Raw genomic sequence first — 16880 nt, forward strand, 5'->3', positions numbered from 1 at the left:
CATTGTCTCTAACCTAGATGTGAAGCAAATGGACATTTGGCTTAAAAAATCAGTCATCTCGATCAACACTAAATTGCTTATTTGGATTTTATTACTTGCATTAGCGCAATAACCTCTTCTTATGTTGGGGTAAGGCTGCGTACATTTGACCTCCCCATATCACACAATGGAGGGAGCCTCATGCACCGGGCTGCCCCTTTTTAGGATTTTATTACTTGCGTCCTAAAGCATTATTCTTGTTTGGTTTAACAACTTGATTGAATATCCATCTTGTGAGCATCAGTTTGGACCTGCTTCAAGTAAAATTCTTTAGTAATATTGCAATGAATTCTATTAGGGACAATTGTGTTTCCAAAGAGCTATATTCTCTTGGTTAGTGCCCAGGTAGTAGAGTAGATCCATGGCTTATTTGATAGGTATCCATTCATGCACATTTATTTTGAGAAATAATCTTGAAAGACTACCCACAACTGCTTTACTCCACCAGGAATCCAAGTGAGATTTAATATTTTGGCTTTTTTTCATTAAAAAAAATCTTTTGGCTTTTACAGTTGCCTAGTTTTTCTCTGGAGTGACGGCTTCCTGCTGTTGTTGACATGTATAGAGTTGCACATGAGCATGCTTGCATGTATTCATACTTTAGTGGTCAGCAGATGCTGGGATCAAGAAAGCCACCACTACAGGATGGTGTTGTAGCTTTCTTATTTGCATGTTAAAGTAGATAAGTCTGATAAGCATCTTCCATGGAGGAACCCAGTAAGCAAGAAATGGTGGTCTCCGATCATATCTTATGTTTACTGTCATGCTTCTGAGCCAGAAATATTTCTAAGTTCATTTGCTTACGTTTATTCTAGGCAAAATTTCATATTGTCTGCTGTATGTTTCAGAAGCTGCCTGTCATGTTCCTATTTCTTATTTGACGAAATTTGGCAGTTTTTGTCTTTAATTGGATGGCACATCCTGTCTAATTGTCTTGGTTGTAGTTTACTTAACTGGTTGGTTTCGTTTTGACAGTCAATGTGGATGATGCTGTGGATGATATAGTTCGTCAATTTAAAGGGGTTTCTGATGGTCTGCGGCGTGTTGTTGGCTCATCACCATCTCATGCAACTTCTCCCCCAAGAGCTGAAAAGAACATGGCATTACCATGGAATGAAGAAGTGACAAATAAACTCTATCCAGGCTATAGTAATGTAGACACTTCACAAAGTTTGTCTGATGATGAAGCCCATGATGAAGACCGATCTTCTGCAGTAAACAACGGATGGCACTCAGACAACGAATTAAATTCCAAAGCTTTTCCACCTCGTGTTGTCAAGCGCATTGAAGAATCTTCAAATTTGGATTCTCAGAGAAGCCAACGGTCTGATAAATTTGACAGGCTTGCATTAAATGCCTCAAAAACTTCAGTAGCATCTGAGCTTTTTGAAGATCCGGTTGGAATGCCACCTGAGGTACCAGTAGCTTGCAATCTCTATTTTTGACAATATTATTTCTTTATTACAGTTTCTGATTTGTGTCCCTTGGCTTCTTATATAGACAATATTAATAATCCTTAAAATTACTCTTGTAAACCTGCTAATGTAATAATTAAATATTTGCTACTTGACCATTCAAGTGAAGGATTTGCTTGTTTTTATGATTTCTTATTTTGCAAGTCATCGATCGAAAGCAAATTCATCATATGGAATATTTATGTTTAAATTCAAATGCTTGAGTGATTTATGACAATTTTAACCATCCTTCCACATCCTTTGTCCTGGATTTGTTGGTACTTGGCAGAATTATGTTTATCTTTGGATGTACTATGCTTTTAGATAGTTGGATTGATGTTTGTGCATGCTATTCAAGAATAGTTAAAATCTTTCTCATTTCGTCTACCTAATGATATATTCAATGGTTCACCACTGCTCCTCACAATTTTTTTTTTTTTTTAAATCAAGTGTTATTTTAATGTGCTATTCAGGGTCCTGGTCTCTGATTATATTCTTGGATTCTGATCACTTTGAACTCTTCCTTAACTAATTTGTAATTATGGAAAAGACCATATTTATCTAGTCTTAAATGATTTCTGAGCATCCCATGGACCAGTTGCATAAAACGAGATCCAACAACTTTACTGTTGACAGAAGAGAGTGGCTTTCTATAGGACGATTATAGCAATGCCATTTGGATAGTCTCATCTTTCAGTCAGAATCTCAGGAAGATAGACTTGCAATAATTCCTGGTATGCCTTTCTTAGTGGCATAACAATGTTTTTTTAAGGAGCCTAGTTCTGCTTGCTCCATGATGGATGAAACGTCTTTCATTCATAAAACAGCCACAAAGATGAGAATCAACATAAGCAATGCTCTTTTACATGGTTGAAATATGAATTTGGATATCCTCGGCAGATAGCAGATTTGGTATTAACATTATGCTGATTTCAGAAATTAGAGAGGTGGATGAACAAGCTAAAGATGCTATCACTAAAAAAACATGTTGTTGGACAGTTGGAGATAACAACTTCCCAGCAATTGTGGAGGATAAACTATGTTGAGTGATTTTATAAGTTATTCTTTTTTAATTTCCATGTTTTACTTTTTAGCTTTCTTTCTATCTTTGCTTTGTATTATACTCTCTCTTCCTTCAAGCAAGATCATCTCTGCTGATGGTTAAAAGGAGATAGTTTATTTTAATAATCAATTTTAGATCAATTTTAAAACTTTCTAATATTTGAACTTGATAGTATGGAAACAGTACTGTTACTGGCTAACTTTGAAACAAACTGGCAAGGTATTCATACATATCTTCGACTTGCTTTTGATGTTCTATGATGACAAATGCTAATTTGAGGATTGTTTGATATTAATGACCAAACAATAGAACTTTTATAGAATTTTATCCACTTGGTGTCGGAACAAATTTCAATATTTCAATGATTTTATGGATTTACTTATTCTATTTATTTTTATACCATGAAGATTTAGTAATTTTGACATTTTTCTTTATGCCTTCCTATGGCTATTTTGTAGTGGACACCACCAAATGTTAGTGTGCCATTGTTGAATCTAGTTGATAAGATATTCCAACTGAAACGGAGAGGTTGGCTGAGGTGCGTTATACATTGCATTTCTCTGTTTCATTTCTTCTAGTGAATGTCCTTAAATAACTTTTTGCAATTTGTTCTTGCATTCTACACCTTGACCATCATTGTTGTATTTGTCGTACTCTCAACTACTATATTTTGTAAGGGCAGCAGTTCAGTTTTTCAATATTGTCAGCATTATCTTTGAGCAGATAGGATAAATTTGAAGTTTTATCATTTCAAACTGCTACAAAATGATTCACTTGGAGTTTCATTTCCTATTTCCTGCAGAAGACAGGTCTTTTGGATTTCAAAACAGATTTTGCAGTTAATTATGGAAGATGCAATTGATGATTGGATTCTAAGGCAGATTTCTTTCCTACGAAGGGATGATGTTATTGCACAAGGGATTCGGTGGGTTCAAGATGTAAGTAGAGAATTATATGTTTCTTCACCATGTTTGTCAATAGAGTTCATTTCAAGTAGCAGCGTTATCATACTTTAACAACACCCTTATCCAAGATTTGCCCTCTTGGTACCGGACCCGTACCAGTGCCATATTAGCATAGTATTGGTATAGTATGATATGAAATTTTTTTAGCGTACCGAATGTTGGTATCGTACCGAGTACCAATACCGAACCAGTACGGTGCGGTACGCCCCGTACGGCCTGGTACGGGCCGGTATGGCGTACCTTGCCTTTATCTATCCTAAGGCATATCTAAGCCCTTTGTTCTTGTCTCAAAAATAAAAGTTTCTAAAAATTGTGTTCGGCTTGGCGGCTCTCTAAAACACATTTCTATTTTTAAATTAGATAAAGCTTGTTTTTAGTGAAGTAGAACATGCTTATGTGATACGTAAATTTTTGATGTACTTGATTCCTATTTTTATATCTTATCTTTTTTTTTTAGTTTAAATGCAATTATCAAGGTTTCAAATACTGGTAGGATGGTGGGGGATATAGGATGAGCCTTGGCACAACAATAAAGATGCTCCATTCTGACTTGGAAGTCATGATTTGGAAACATGGAAACGGCCTCTCCGCACATGGGATTAAGGCTGTGTACATCGACCCTCTCTAGATTTTGCAATGGAAGGAGCCTCAAGTATTGAGCTGCCCTTTTTTTGGGATGGCAGAGCTTCCCACCATCCCGAGTTTTGTGATGGGATGAGTCGAAAAATGGGCTGGAAAGGGATGAGTAGGGTTGAAAACGGGTTGGATATTACCTGACTGAATCCATTTTTGGCCAAATCTATTTCTGCATCCAGTTCATATCAGATTTGGATAGAAATCCTTGTAACTAATCAGACTCAGATATGGATTCGGATATATGCTTACAATTTTGCTAGATATCAGATATGGGTATGGATATTAAGGGGTTTTTTTTCCGAATTCGGATTCGGATATTTGGTTAGAAAAGTTCACAAGCATCTATAATAGGGAAAAAAAATTTATATACACCTATACAAGGGATTGACCTGGGACCTTTTATTTTGAACCATGATGGCTTTAACTTCTAGTATATAATTATGGTCTAATATTCTTATTCAAAACTTGTTCGCATTATAAAATATGGTCATTTCAAATATATAATGGTATTTCATATTTTAATAATTAATTATTTCATAAAAATCCAGTCCTCTTCCTTTTGACAAAAAATAAAAAAATGAATAACTTCATTTCATTCTTTATAATATTTTGAAAATATTTTGTTTAAAATATTTAAAAATATCAATAATTTTGAGATATTCCTGTCTTCGTATATATTTTTTAAAGTTTTTTTAAAAAAGACAATTCGTGATTCTTTTTATTCATGTTGCAATTAAAAAGTAATAATGGTATTTAATATTGAAAGCTTTTATTACTTTATATTATGTATCTTATTTAAATAGTATTGATAATGATCCAACTTGGTGGTCAAATTGTTCTCTATGTATGTTTATTGATTATGTCTTAGACCAGCACATGGTGATGGTGCATTTCTTGCAAGCTTGATAGTGGATCTCAACATCTGGTTTATATTCAAATAATATCCAACTTATATACGTATCCGGATAGAGAAAACATAGATATAACTAATATCCAACTTGTGTCGATTTCTATTTAAAATAAATGTGGATATGCTTAACATCTGATTCGTATCCATAACTGTTTAGAAAAAAAATATGCATTCTAGTTTTGATATCTATTTAATAACCGTATTTGTATCCGTGTTTATTAAAAAAATATGGATACAAATATGGATGTATTAATATCTGGTCTATATTTGATCCATTTTCAGCCCTAGAGATGGGACATCCACTATCCTGAGTATAGGTATAGGGACATCCAATTTCATGGGAAAACAGGATAGCCCTGTTGCATAGTATTCAAAAGCCTGACAATTATATTTATGCATTAAGGGGTCTTGTTGCAATATACGTGAGGCTATGCTAAATAAGTTGCACATAACATTTTCCCCTTGATTTGTGTTCATGAAGGAATTGAATGCATCTAATCATTCACCAATAGGGTGGCCATTGCTTGAAACAAGGGCACCACTTACGTAAAAACCTATTGGCTGACTATTGCTATTACTTCATTAACTTGTCACTAGTTGAGGATTTGTCTGACTTATGAACCAAGTGACTAAAAGTTAGCATGTTTTTGCTCATTATATTTCCCACTTCTCTAATTCTTGTAATAGGTGTGCTTAGTTTTAGTGATTTTACTAACACATGATTTTGAGTTAGTGCATGGCAAATCTTATGTATTAGTAGATACATTAGTTGTGTCATGTTAACATTTTTGTAATTTTTTATGATTTGTGTTTCCGTAGATAAAAATAAAGAAAAAGTCATCCTTGTCAGCATTATTGTTGTTGATTTCCATTAGGGTTGAAAACAGTTTGGATAAAATCCTACCGCATCCGTTTTCCTATTCAATTTGTTTCGGATTCAGGTAAAAAGTCTGATATCTGATCATATCCGGATCTGAGCTCGGATATCTGCTTATAAATCTTGCTGGATCTGGATTCGGATTTTATGATTTTGGGGATTCGGATCTTGATTAAAAAACTCTAAAAAAAACTGTAAATCCTAGGATTCGGACCAGTCTTCTTTCAATTAAATGACGGGCACTCAACTACCAAGCTGCAACGTCTATCTATTCTATAAAGTTGGTTTATTTTATTTATTCTATCTATTCTAAATATTTCATGTTTTAATTCTTATTTTTTATAAAACAAATTCTTTTCTCTTTGATAAAAAATAAAAAAATATCATTTATGATATTTTCAATAATTTATTGCTAAAAAGATTTAAAAATGCTAATAACTTCTTTGTATTCTTGCATTTTTATATATTGTTTCTTACAAGCTCTCTAAAAATAGATAATTCATGATTATTTTTTATTTATGCTATAATTAAAGAGTAATGATAGTATTTGATGCCAAAAATGTTTTTATATTATATGTTTAATTTTAAATAATTTTTGTTTTTAATATTTTAATACAAATCCGGCCGAATCAATGACCTGCACTCTCAACTAGGTTGGTCTCTGTGTAGGTGCAATAATTATTCCTTGAATATTTAGTTACCTATGTGTCATGTACAATCTGCATAACAAATTACGTTCCTGTCCTTTATGATTATATAGTTAATATTAGTTTTCATTATTGAATTCTGCTAAAAATCAAATTTATATCCGAATAATATCCGACTTGTATCCATATTTAGATAGAAAAATATTTTGATATAACTAATATAGGATTCATATCCATATGCGTTTAAAGCAAATATGGATATTAATTTTGTTATCCATTTAATATCCATATCCATATTCGTATTTCCCCAAAAAATATGGATATGAATAATGATATACTAGTATCCTATCTGTTTCCAGCCATAATGTCCACTGATTTTTTTTTCTCTGCCTTTCTTTAATGTACTTTATCATATCATTTTGAGTAATTCAAATCAGTTTTATATAACTTTCTTTAGTTGTGCCTTCTTTCAGAATTAAAAAAGTCTGAAACTTGCATAAGTACTTATTGGTAAACCTTCAATAGTGAATTATTGAAAGAAACATATAGGTTTTTATATCATCTACATATTTCATTATATCTTTTGTAAATAATGAATTGTTCTAATTTTTAAATATAATTGCTTTTAATCTAAGCAGATTCTGTGGCCTAATGGTACATTCTTTTTAAAGTTGGAGAGAAGTCAAAGGAATATGGACGACAGTCATTTTAGTCAGCAACCAACTCAAAGTACCAGTCAGATATATGGTAATAAGGTGACCAGACCAAGCTCTTTTGAGCTCCAGCTTGAGGCAGCTCGTAGAGCAAGTGATGTCAAGAAAATGATACTTGGTGAGACAGCTTTCATTTACGGATTCTGAATGTTGGTTAGTGTGCTTTCTCCATCAGTTTCAGTGTTTCTCTGTTAGCACATAATAAGCATCACATATTTTCTGATTTGACCTATCTGCATGACCCTAACAGTTTTTAGGCAATGATCCTGTTCCTGTCATTGCATTCATTGTGTAAGCATATGGAACCTACTTTGCACATATAACTAATGAAAAGCTGAAAAAGCCAACAAAAAAAAAAAACTGTGATCTAGGCATTTATCTTGCAGTGATACTAGCCATGAGTTACTTGGTTTCCAATACCTACTGCCAAGTTAGTCTTTATTTCCATCCATGTTTTGAATGGACAGAACCACAATATGAAACAGAGAAACTCTTGAAGATGCTATTGTAGGAATACAACATTAAGGATCTGTTTGTTTTCCTGCAATTCAATTACAGGTTGTAATCCTTGCTTGCAATTGGAATTGCAGTTGCAGAAAGGGGCTTTGTTTGGTTATTTATAATTGAAATGCACCTGCGATGACAATTTAATTATAGTTGTTTAGTTGTTTGCTAATGAAAGAGATATGGGTACCCTATACTTGAGCTGGTAAGGTTACCCCTTGAAGCAGTAAACTGTTCATTTTTCTATTATAATTTATTTATTATATTGTTTTCATAATTATAGTAGAAATATAACATTGTTATTATATTATTATTGGATTAGTCTAAGAATAATTACTGTATTAATTATATCAATAAAAATTACTCTGATATTATAATAATTAGATATTTTGTAATCATACAAATATATATTTGTAATGTGCATTATTAATAACTAATAATTATTATATAATATTCATCATCATCATTATTATAGCATTATGTATAGATTATAATAAGAATCATTATTATATAGTAATAAAAATAACAATAATACTTTAATTATAATAATAATAATAAACTATGTATGATTCTGGAGGATCTCCAGACTCAATGTGGATTATTTTGGCTACTAATGGTAGTGCTAGATAGGGTCTAGGGGCAAGATCCGCTACATCGAAAAACCGAGTCACAAGCTAAACTTTCGGAGGCTATAATTAGGTTATATGATGCCCGATTGAGATTTTTTTTATAAATCGGGCAATTTTTTGAGATTTGTGACGTGAGGCCCTGCCCTTTAGGGGACAAGGCTCCTATAGCGATCTTGCCCAAATTTTATTATTTGAGATCTGAAATAAAATTTTATTATTTTAGGATAAGACTTCGACCGGGCATATCTTTCAATCCAAGAAGAATTAAACGAAGGGACAGAAGGTCGAGTTGATAGAAGTCAAGATCTACCTTCTGAAGAATTTTAGCTTTTTGAGTTTATTTTTACTAATATGTCTATTTTAGAAAAGAGAGTTCTATTAAAATTAGGAAAAAGAATCTGATCCGAATTGTGCAAAGTGGACCTTAGCATTATAAATAGAAGTTATGTACCTTGGTTTTAAATTAATCAATAAAAGAAAAGGGGATTTAAGCTCTACTTTCACAATTTTTTCATCTTTTACTTTTTTTAAAAAGAAATTTGAGTTGAACGGGTTGAAGAAAATTTGTGGGGGTGTTAGTTTATGGACCAGACATGCGAGCAATACAAGCAATCAGAAAAAAAGCTATTCGTGCTTCAAATACATCAAGGGATAAAGGCGAGTATAACTACTAGTTCTTTCTTGATGGATGATGAGATGAAGGGACGTCTGACACAACTAGAGAAGAAGATTGTCCAACTCATGGAATGCCGTACCGGCCCGTACCGGTCCGGCCGTGGACCGGTACCGGAACCGGAACGGATAAAAAATCGGTATTTTCCGGTTTTTTATCCGAACCGGCCGGTACGGAGCCCGTACCGGCCGGTACCGGCCTCGTACCGGTGCGAATCGGCCGGTTCGCACCGGTACGATTTTTTTTTTTTTTTTAGAACCACAGCGCCACGCGCTGTGGTTTTTGAAACCACCGCGTACCGGCTGGTACGGGACCGGTACCAGCCGGTACGTACCGGACCGGACCGGTACCGTACCGGTCCGGCCGGCCACCGGTACGCCGACCGGTACCGGTACGGCGGACCTTGGTCCAACTCATTGAGATTGTCTCTAGATTGGCGATACCTTCGCTACAAACAGTAGCAACTCTTGTTGCAAAGCTGTCTTCTGTGTCTGGAGATGATGCACCATCTAGCGAGGAGGATGAGCACCCTACATGTATGCAAAATCTCTCTATTCAACCCTTTAAAGTTGAAGCTAAAATCGAGAACCCTATATACGACGGGACTATCTATGCAGAGAAGCTAGATAAATGGTTGGACCAGTTAGAGAGCGACTTTACTATCTATGGTAGTGGATACTCTAGTATCTAGAAGATAGCTTTTGCCCATCTCAAACTTTCTAGCCATGCTCTTATCTGGTGGAATTCATACATGAGGAACAACGATGTTACCAATCTGACATGGAGCAAATTCAAAGGCCTAATCAAGAAGCAGTTCTACCTAATTGGCCACAAGGAGGATCGATGGATCAAGTGACAGTACCTATGGCAGAAGTATGATTAATCCGTCTAGGGCTACAACACTGAGTTTCACAAGCAAGCAATTCTACTTGAAATCTCCATAGACAATCATGCAGTTTTCATGAAGTACATCGGAGGTCTCCATGAAAATATTTGAAAGGAGTTGAAGCTCTTCAAAGTTGAAGACATTAGCGAAGTTAGCGTGAAGGACATGGGGATCAAGGAGAAGAATCTAAGGCAAGAAGGGCGACAAATTCAAAAAGGTTAGTAGAAAATCAAGCCAAAAGGGGGAGCAAGGCAAGAAGAAAGCCAACAGAACTCAGAAAAATTATTATGATCATTATAACCTCCACGAATACACCAAGGACAAGTGTTGGAAGCTTCACCCCGAATTGCAGTTGAAGAGGAAAAAGTTGAAGGATGATGATTCCAAGAAGAAAAGGAGGATAGTTCTCAATGCTGGAAAGGTTGAGTTGCCCGAATCAATCAAACAGACTTTAAACTAAGCTTGATGGCAAGTAAACTCGAGAGAGCAATTGAGACAGATCTAGAGGCATGAGAGAAACTCTTCTGCTTGAAGATCTAGATGAAGTAGAGCATCATCGATGCTATTGTAGATCCTGAAAGCCAGAAAAACCTCATCTCTGAAAATCTGGTTCAGAAGCTCGGGCAGCTGAAGAGGAAGAAGTCGAAGGATGATGATTCCAAGAAGAAAAGGAAGGTAGTTCTCAATGCTGGAAAGGTTGAGCTGCCCGAGTTGATCAAGTAGACTTTAAACTAAGCTTGATGGCAAGTAAACTCGAGAGACAATTGAGACAGACCTAGAGGCATGAAAGACTCTTCTGCTTGAAGATCTAGATGAAGTAGAGCATCATCGAGGCTATTGTAGATCCTGAAAGCCAGAAGAACCTCATCTCTGAAAATCTGGTTCAGAAGCTAGGGTTGCAGACCAACCCTCATCCACATCTTTACCCTCTCGACTGGATTCAAAAAGATGTTGAGTTGAAGATTACCAAGCAGTGTACCTTCAAGTTCGTCATAACTGAGAGATATATTGATGTGGTAACTTGTGAAGTTGTTTCTTTGGATGTTTGTCAGGTTATTAGGAGCTCGTACCCTTAGGATTGAGATGTAGTCTTCTACCGGCAACTAAGGAAGTATCTGTTCGTGAAGGATGGAAAATAGTTCATGATCAACGCCTCCAAAACACAAGAAAACATCGACCTTGTGATTGCTGTCTAGGCAAAGCAACCTGTTAATGCTTGCAAGAGGTTTGTGTGGCTGATGACTCGAGAAGCTGATGCTGCACAAGGGAGGTTGAGCCCTTTGATACAAGACTTGAATCCAAGTCAAAAAACTGAGATTAGCCAATCGTTGAATAAGTTTCTAGACTTGTTCAAGGAGGTAAATGAGCTTCCACCCAAAAGAATAATTAAGCACGAGTTCAACTATTCATTATTGCACCTTTGCCCAACTTGGGGCTCTATTGTAACTCAATGATGGAGAATGAAGAGATCAATAAGCAGGTCACAGAGCTACTCGACTAAGGCGTGATCGAGTCTCCTCGACAAGATGGTGGACAAAGGATGTGCTTCAATTATTGTGCCTTAAACAAGATCACCATCAAAAATAGGTACCCTCTACCCTAAATTGATGATCTATTAGACCATCTCAAGCCTGCATATTACTTCACCAAGTTGGATTTGAAATCTGGGTTCGTGAGGAAGACACGTGAAAGATGACCTTCAAGATGAGGCAGGGTTTGTTCAAGTAGCTGGTCCAACTATTCAGTTTACGCAATGCCTCTGCCACCTTCATGAGGTTGATGAATGAGACATTGTGACCTTCAAGATGAGGCAGGGTTTGTTCAAGTGGCTGGTCCAACTATTCAGTTTACGCAATGCCTCTGCCACCTTCATGAGGTTGATTAAATTGGCCTAGACGCAAGATGGTGACCGAAGTCAGGAGCTTCATGTGTGCATGCCAGTACGTTAGGAAATTTATCATGCACTTCTCAGTAATTGCAGCACCCCTACACGGTTTGACGAAAGCCAACCAAAAATTTGAATGGTCGAAGAAGCTTGAAGATACCTTTCAGCTTCTAAAGAAGATCTGCGAAATACGTATCCTAGCATTGCCTAATCTGCAAAGACCCTTCGAGATCGAGGCCGATGCATCAAGGTATGCACTGGGAGCAGTTCTCATGCAAGATGGAAAATCAATAGCGTATCACTCGGAGATGTTTTAGGGATCATAGCTAAATTATTCGATACACGACAAAGAGCTGTATGCGCTACATCAAGCCGTGAAGCATTGGCGATTATATTTGTTGGGCAAAGAAACAATTGTGCATACAAATACAAGCCACTTCAGTTTCTCCATACCCAGTCCAAGTTGCAACAAGCTCGACACATGAAGTGGATGTTTTATTTCCGGCAATTCAACTTGGTGATCAAATGTAAGAAGGGATACAAACAAATTAGCTGATCTATTGTTCCGGCCTCCAACAACAGTGGTCTCCAGTATATTGGTTGCAATATAGATTCGGCCACTCTGTTACAAAGATCTCGATGCAACGGATTCAGACTTTCAAGAAGAGTTAGAGAAATTGACAAAAGGCGTGCTAACAGAATTCACTTTGAAAGAGGGACTACTGTATGGGGAACAAGTTGTGCCCCTCAAGTCGCTGATAGAGTACATTGGATTTGAGAGACACACACTTCAAAGGTTGCTGGGCACTTCACAGTGAAGAATGTTGAACTTAAAAAGTTACATATATTGGTCGAAGATGCCGCAAGATGTGGCCCAATTTATTAAGAGTTGTGTACTATGCAGCACATCGAAGCTCTTTAATAGGAAGCTGGGACTTTATATGCCACTACCAGTACCTAGCAGACTTTGGAAGAGCATCTTGATGAATTTCTCGGGAGGTTTACCAAGGGCAAGATGCAGCCATAACTACTTGTCTGTGGTGGTTGATCGGTTTAGTAAGATGGTATGCCTGATTTCTTGCATGAAAATGGTGATTGGAGAAGAAGCCGTTCGTTTGTTCTTTCAGTGGCTATGGAAAAATTTTTAGTTAAACTTCCATAATTTCAAATCGAGATAGTCGTTGTTCGAGTAATTTTTGGAGATCTTCATGGGGGATGATGGATACTAAGTTGAAGTAGAGCACTTCCTTTTACTCATAGACAGATGGACAAACTGAGGTTGTAAATTATACTATGTTGCATCTTTTTTGGGACTATAATTCTAAGCATCTAAAGACTTGCAAAGTGTATCAGAAGATTGAGGCGTAGTTGTAGAGATTTTAGCAACTTCACCAAGATCGGCATGATAATCATTGCACGAAGCGCAAATTCCACGAGGGGAAGCTAGTCTGGCTCCACCTTGGGAAAGACAAGCTAAAAGGTGAAGGGATAAAACTAAAAACAATTCGATATGGTCCTGCAAAATTTTGAAGAAGATAGGGAAGAATGCCTTCCAGCTTGACTTACCACCATACATGGAGATGTACTCAGTAGTAGTCAGTGCTGAGAATTTGGAGTTGTTGGAACCTTCCATGTTAGAGGAAGACCAAGGCCAAGAACTAGTGCTGCCAATTGTGGGTGGCCTGTGGGTGTAGCAAGAAAAACCACTGGAAGAGGACTGTGTTGTTAAGAGGAACGTCACAAAAACTAGGTGTGAGAGCATCGAGTCTTTTCGCATGGTTGATAAGGTCAGTTTTCGAGAAAAGCTGGGTGGTTCAACCGCGAGATGGGGGAGCAAACATTTTTCTATCTTTAGTTCCCCCTAAATCTCCTATAGGGGGAGCTCTGATCTAGGAGGATCCCTAGATTTGGTGTGGACCACTCTGGCCACTATGGGTAGGGTTGGACAATGTCCATGAGCAAGATCCGTCACAATAGAAAGTCGAGTCGTAAGCAAAACTTCTGGAAGTCATAACTTAGTTATACGAAGTTCGATTGAGATGATGTTTTTTTTAAAAAAATTGGGCAACTTTTCGAGATCTAGACAAAAAGCTACGCCCTTAAGGAGGTAGCTCCCTTAGGGGTTTGGCCAAAATTCCATTGTTTGGGGTCTGAAATAAGTTGGTCAAATCGAAAGTTTTCTTTTTGGATAAGACTTTGATTGAGCATATCTCTTATTTTAAGAAGAATCAAATGGAGCGACAAAAGGCAGAGTTGATGTAGAAGTCGATATCTACCTTCTAAAGAATTTTAGCTGTTTCTAGTTTATTTCTACTAGTCATTTATTTTAGAAAAGAAAGTATTATTAGAACTAGGAAGAAGAATCTGATCTGAGTTATGCAAGGTTGGACCTCAGCATTATAAATAGAAGATGTGTACCTCGATTTTAAATCAATCAATAAAAAAAGGGACTTGAGCCCTACTTTTACAATTTTTTCATCTTCTAATTTTCTCATGAGAGATTCGAGTTGAGCGGGTTGAAGAAAATCTTCTTTCTTCCTGATCAGAGCAATGTACCTGGCTACTTTCCAGCTCCTAGTTTACTTTCCAATTGCAAGAAATCTTGTAATTGGAAACCAATTTTGGCTGCAGATCTAATTACAAGTTCTGTGCATCTTTTGCAGTTAAACTGCAGCCTACAGTTACAATTGCAGGCATCCAAACACTTGTTTTGCGCGCTTGCAATTCAATTGTAGCTAACTGCAGCGTGTCAGTCGCAAGCAAACAGAGCCTCTGACATAATGAGTGCTAAAGCTATTTTTAGTCAGGCATTATCATGGTCCCTTTACTTTTGACTAATTCTGGACCTGTTATTGCAGTGCCTGCATTTCTTTCACACTATGGATGCTTGGAGCATTCAACATATACTGTGTAGGTTGCTGCATCAAATGCATAATATTTGTAGTCTTGGGGACATATTTAACCTCATGGCGCAAAATTAATTAGATTTGTTTAAAAATGTGAATGCTGAAATTTATTGTTTGGTGGTTTTTAACTTTTAAGCTGGGGCAATGAAAAGTACTACTTAATGCATCTTTTTAGAAAAAATATGTTAGGACTTTCAATTGACCCAATTGAATGCTTGTCAGGTGGAGCTCCAACTGCATTAGTCAGCTTGATTGGGCGTAGTCAATACAGGCGGTGTGCAAAGGACGTTTATTACTTTATCCAGGTTAGATCATCTGAAAACTCTGGTGTATCTGAGTCAATGCGAATCAAAGATAGAACTGCTTTCTAATATCTGAAAACATGTTTGTATCTGCAGTCTACTGTCTGTGTTAAGCAGCTAGCATATAGCATGTTGGAGCTGGTGCTTGTTTCGGTGTTCCCGGAATTACGTGATCTAATACTAGATATACATCTGAAGGCACGTAATCAGCCGTGTTTGTAGATTCGTTCACTATGTGGTATCTCTTGCACTTCAGCAGTCATGAGCTTGAACCTGAAGTAACCTTCTGAGTTCATCAGCTAGCATTTTTTATCTCTCCCTCTGGTCGACATTTTGACAGGTCACCATTCTGCTGAAGTTGAATTTGAGGACGAAATCATGGATTTTGAGTGGTTTTGTATATTGCCATTCAAAATGTACAGTTGTACATTGGAAGCCTGTGTGTTTTTATTACCTGAGTTTCACCAAATGAATGAGAATAGTTGTACAAGATATTCAGTCTAGACACTAACTAGTCTAGTGAAGTGGTTATCCGTTATAAGTATACGGTTCCATGTAATTCTTTTCATTGGATTTATTTCTTGGGGTTCCATATATGAAGTACAAATCGTAAGAGTCAATGTCCGCCTTTCCTGGGTATTTGCTCTTCATCCAGATTTCAAATCCCTTGCTCCATAATATGATTGTACAATAATCAGTGCCCTTATTTGAGTATAATAGAACTTTTCTAATGTGATCGCCGATAGATTTGATTGAAGACTTGCCAACTCATTCGAGCAAGAGTTAAAGGTAAAACATCACTTCCCTGTTTCATTGGTGGAAGAAATGGGCTGCTCCTTAAAGGTAAAACTTAGATGTTCGAACTACAAATTTTTTAAGTGACCATTTGGTTTGACCAGGTTGAACATGTCGATTAAGAGAAGGCAGGGTCCCATCTCGGTCAGCGGTATGTGGATCATCTTCCAAATTGGAAGTCTTATTCTGTTGGCTTCGTTTCCTCTGTGTTTAAGATGGAGAGTCTTAAACTTCCGGTTTCTAGCAACTTTGGCTCCAATACCATGTCAAATAGATAGTAGACTTCAAAATTTAACCTACCGGCATGGGAATAAATCAATTAGCAACTCATCTCAGGTCCTAACATTCTAAACTAGTGATTGTAAGTTGCCGTAGGAGAGCTACATGAGAAAATTTCCCTACCATTATGAGGACATCTTTATATGAGAACCGCTCTCATATAAAGACACCTGATGCGTTGACTTTTCCATTACATGTGCTTGTGGACTCCCACCGATGTCGGAGCCGTTTCCAATCAGTTCTGCATTGGGGTCGGCCCGCGTTGTACATCACGTGACAGATCCCTGCCGTCCACTCTGGTGGGCCCCATGCAGAAAGATTGCCTGTGGGTGATAGCCTAATCACGGCCGTCCGATTGTTGTTCCTATCTTCCGCCCACCGGGGGAGTTGCGTCATCATCAATGAGGCTTTCAATGTTTTGGTGGCTAAATCTCTCGCATGCGTTTGTGGCGTTTCACGGTCAAAGACCTGCCCACGTTGAAGTGGTAGTAGAGTCGGTGGCGTACGTCGTGGAGAAACTATATCCTATCCTACATGGGACGCATCATATGACCTTACATACCGTCAATCACAGCCGCTAATTTTTGTCATCAAACACTCATCTTGAGGCATCGTTGGTGGAATCGGCGGCATGGGCGGCCGTGTGGGTTTGAGGAAGTCGCGCATCAGCTGCCTTTCATCCATCGAGGGCATCCAACCTAACCCTTGATCCGGTCA

At 37.1% G+C, this 16880-nt stretch overlaps 1 protein-coding gene across 10 annotated transcripts in view; it reads left to right on the forward strand.

Moving 5' to 3' along the window:
* LOC103703152 (phox domain-containing protein) overlaps positions 1–15709 on the forward strand; it is a 28833-nt gene extending 13124 nt beyond the window's left edge. For 3 of the 10 annotated variants that reach the window (XM_008785898.6, XM_088709548.2, XM_008785902.6), the window contains exons 10-15: positions 1015–1454; positions 3015–3094; positions 3359–3494; positions 7230–7422; positions 15010–15092; positions 15186–15709. In XM_008785898.6, the coding sequence (XP_008784120.3) occupies positions 1015–1454; positions 3015–3094; positions 3359–3494; positions 7230–7422; positions 15010–15092; positions 15186–15311 (1058 nt within the window). In that variant the 3' untranslated portion in view covers positions 15312–15709. Of the gene's footprint in view, positions 1–1014; positions 1455–3014; positions 3095–3358; positions 3495–7229; positions 7458–15009; positions 15093–15185 lie in introns of all 10 variants that reach the window. The other 7 variants (XM_008785899.6, XM_088709549.2, XM_088709550.2 and 4 more) reach the window with 5 other exon arrangements.
* Positions 15710–16880: the final 1171 nt, after the last annotated feature.

This window comes from Phoenix dactylifera, chromosome 13, assembly GCF_051530095.1.
Source record: "Phoenix dactylifera cultivar Ajwa chromosome 13, Ajwa_hap1_PhDact_Kaust_v1.1, whole genome shotgun sequence".
NCBI lineage: Eukaryota > Viridiplantae > Streptophyta > Magnoliopsida > Arecales > Arecaceae > Phoenix > Phoenix dactylifera.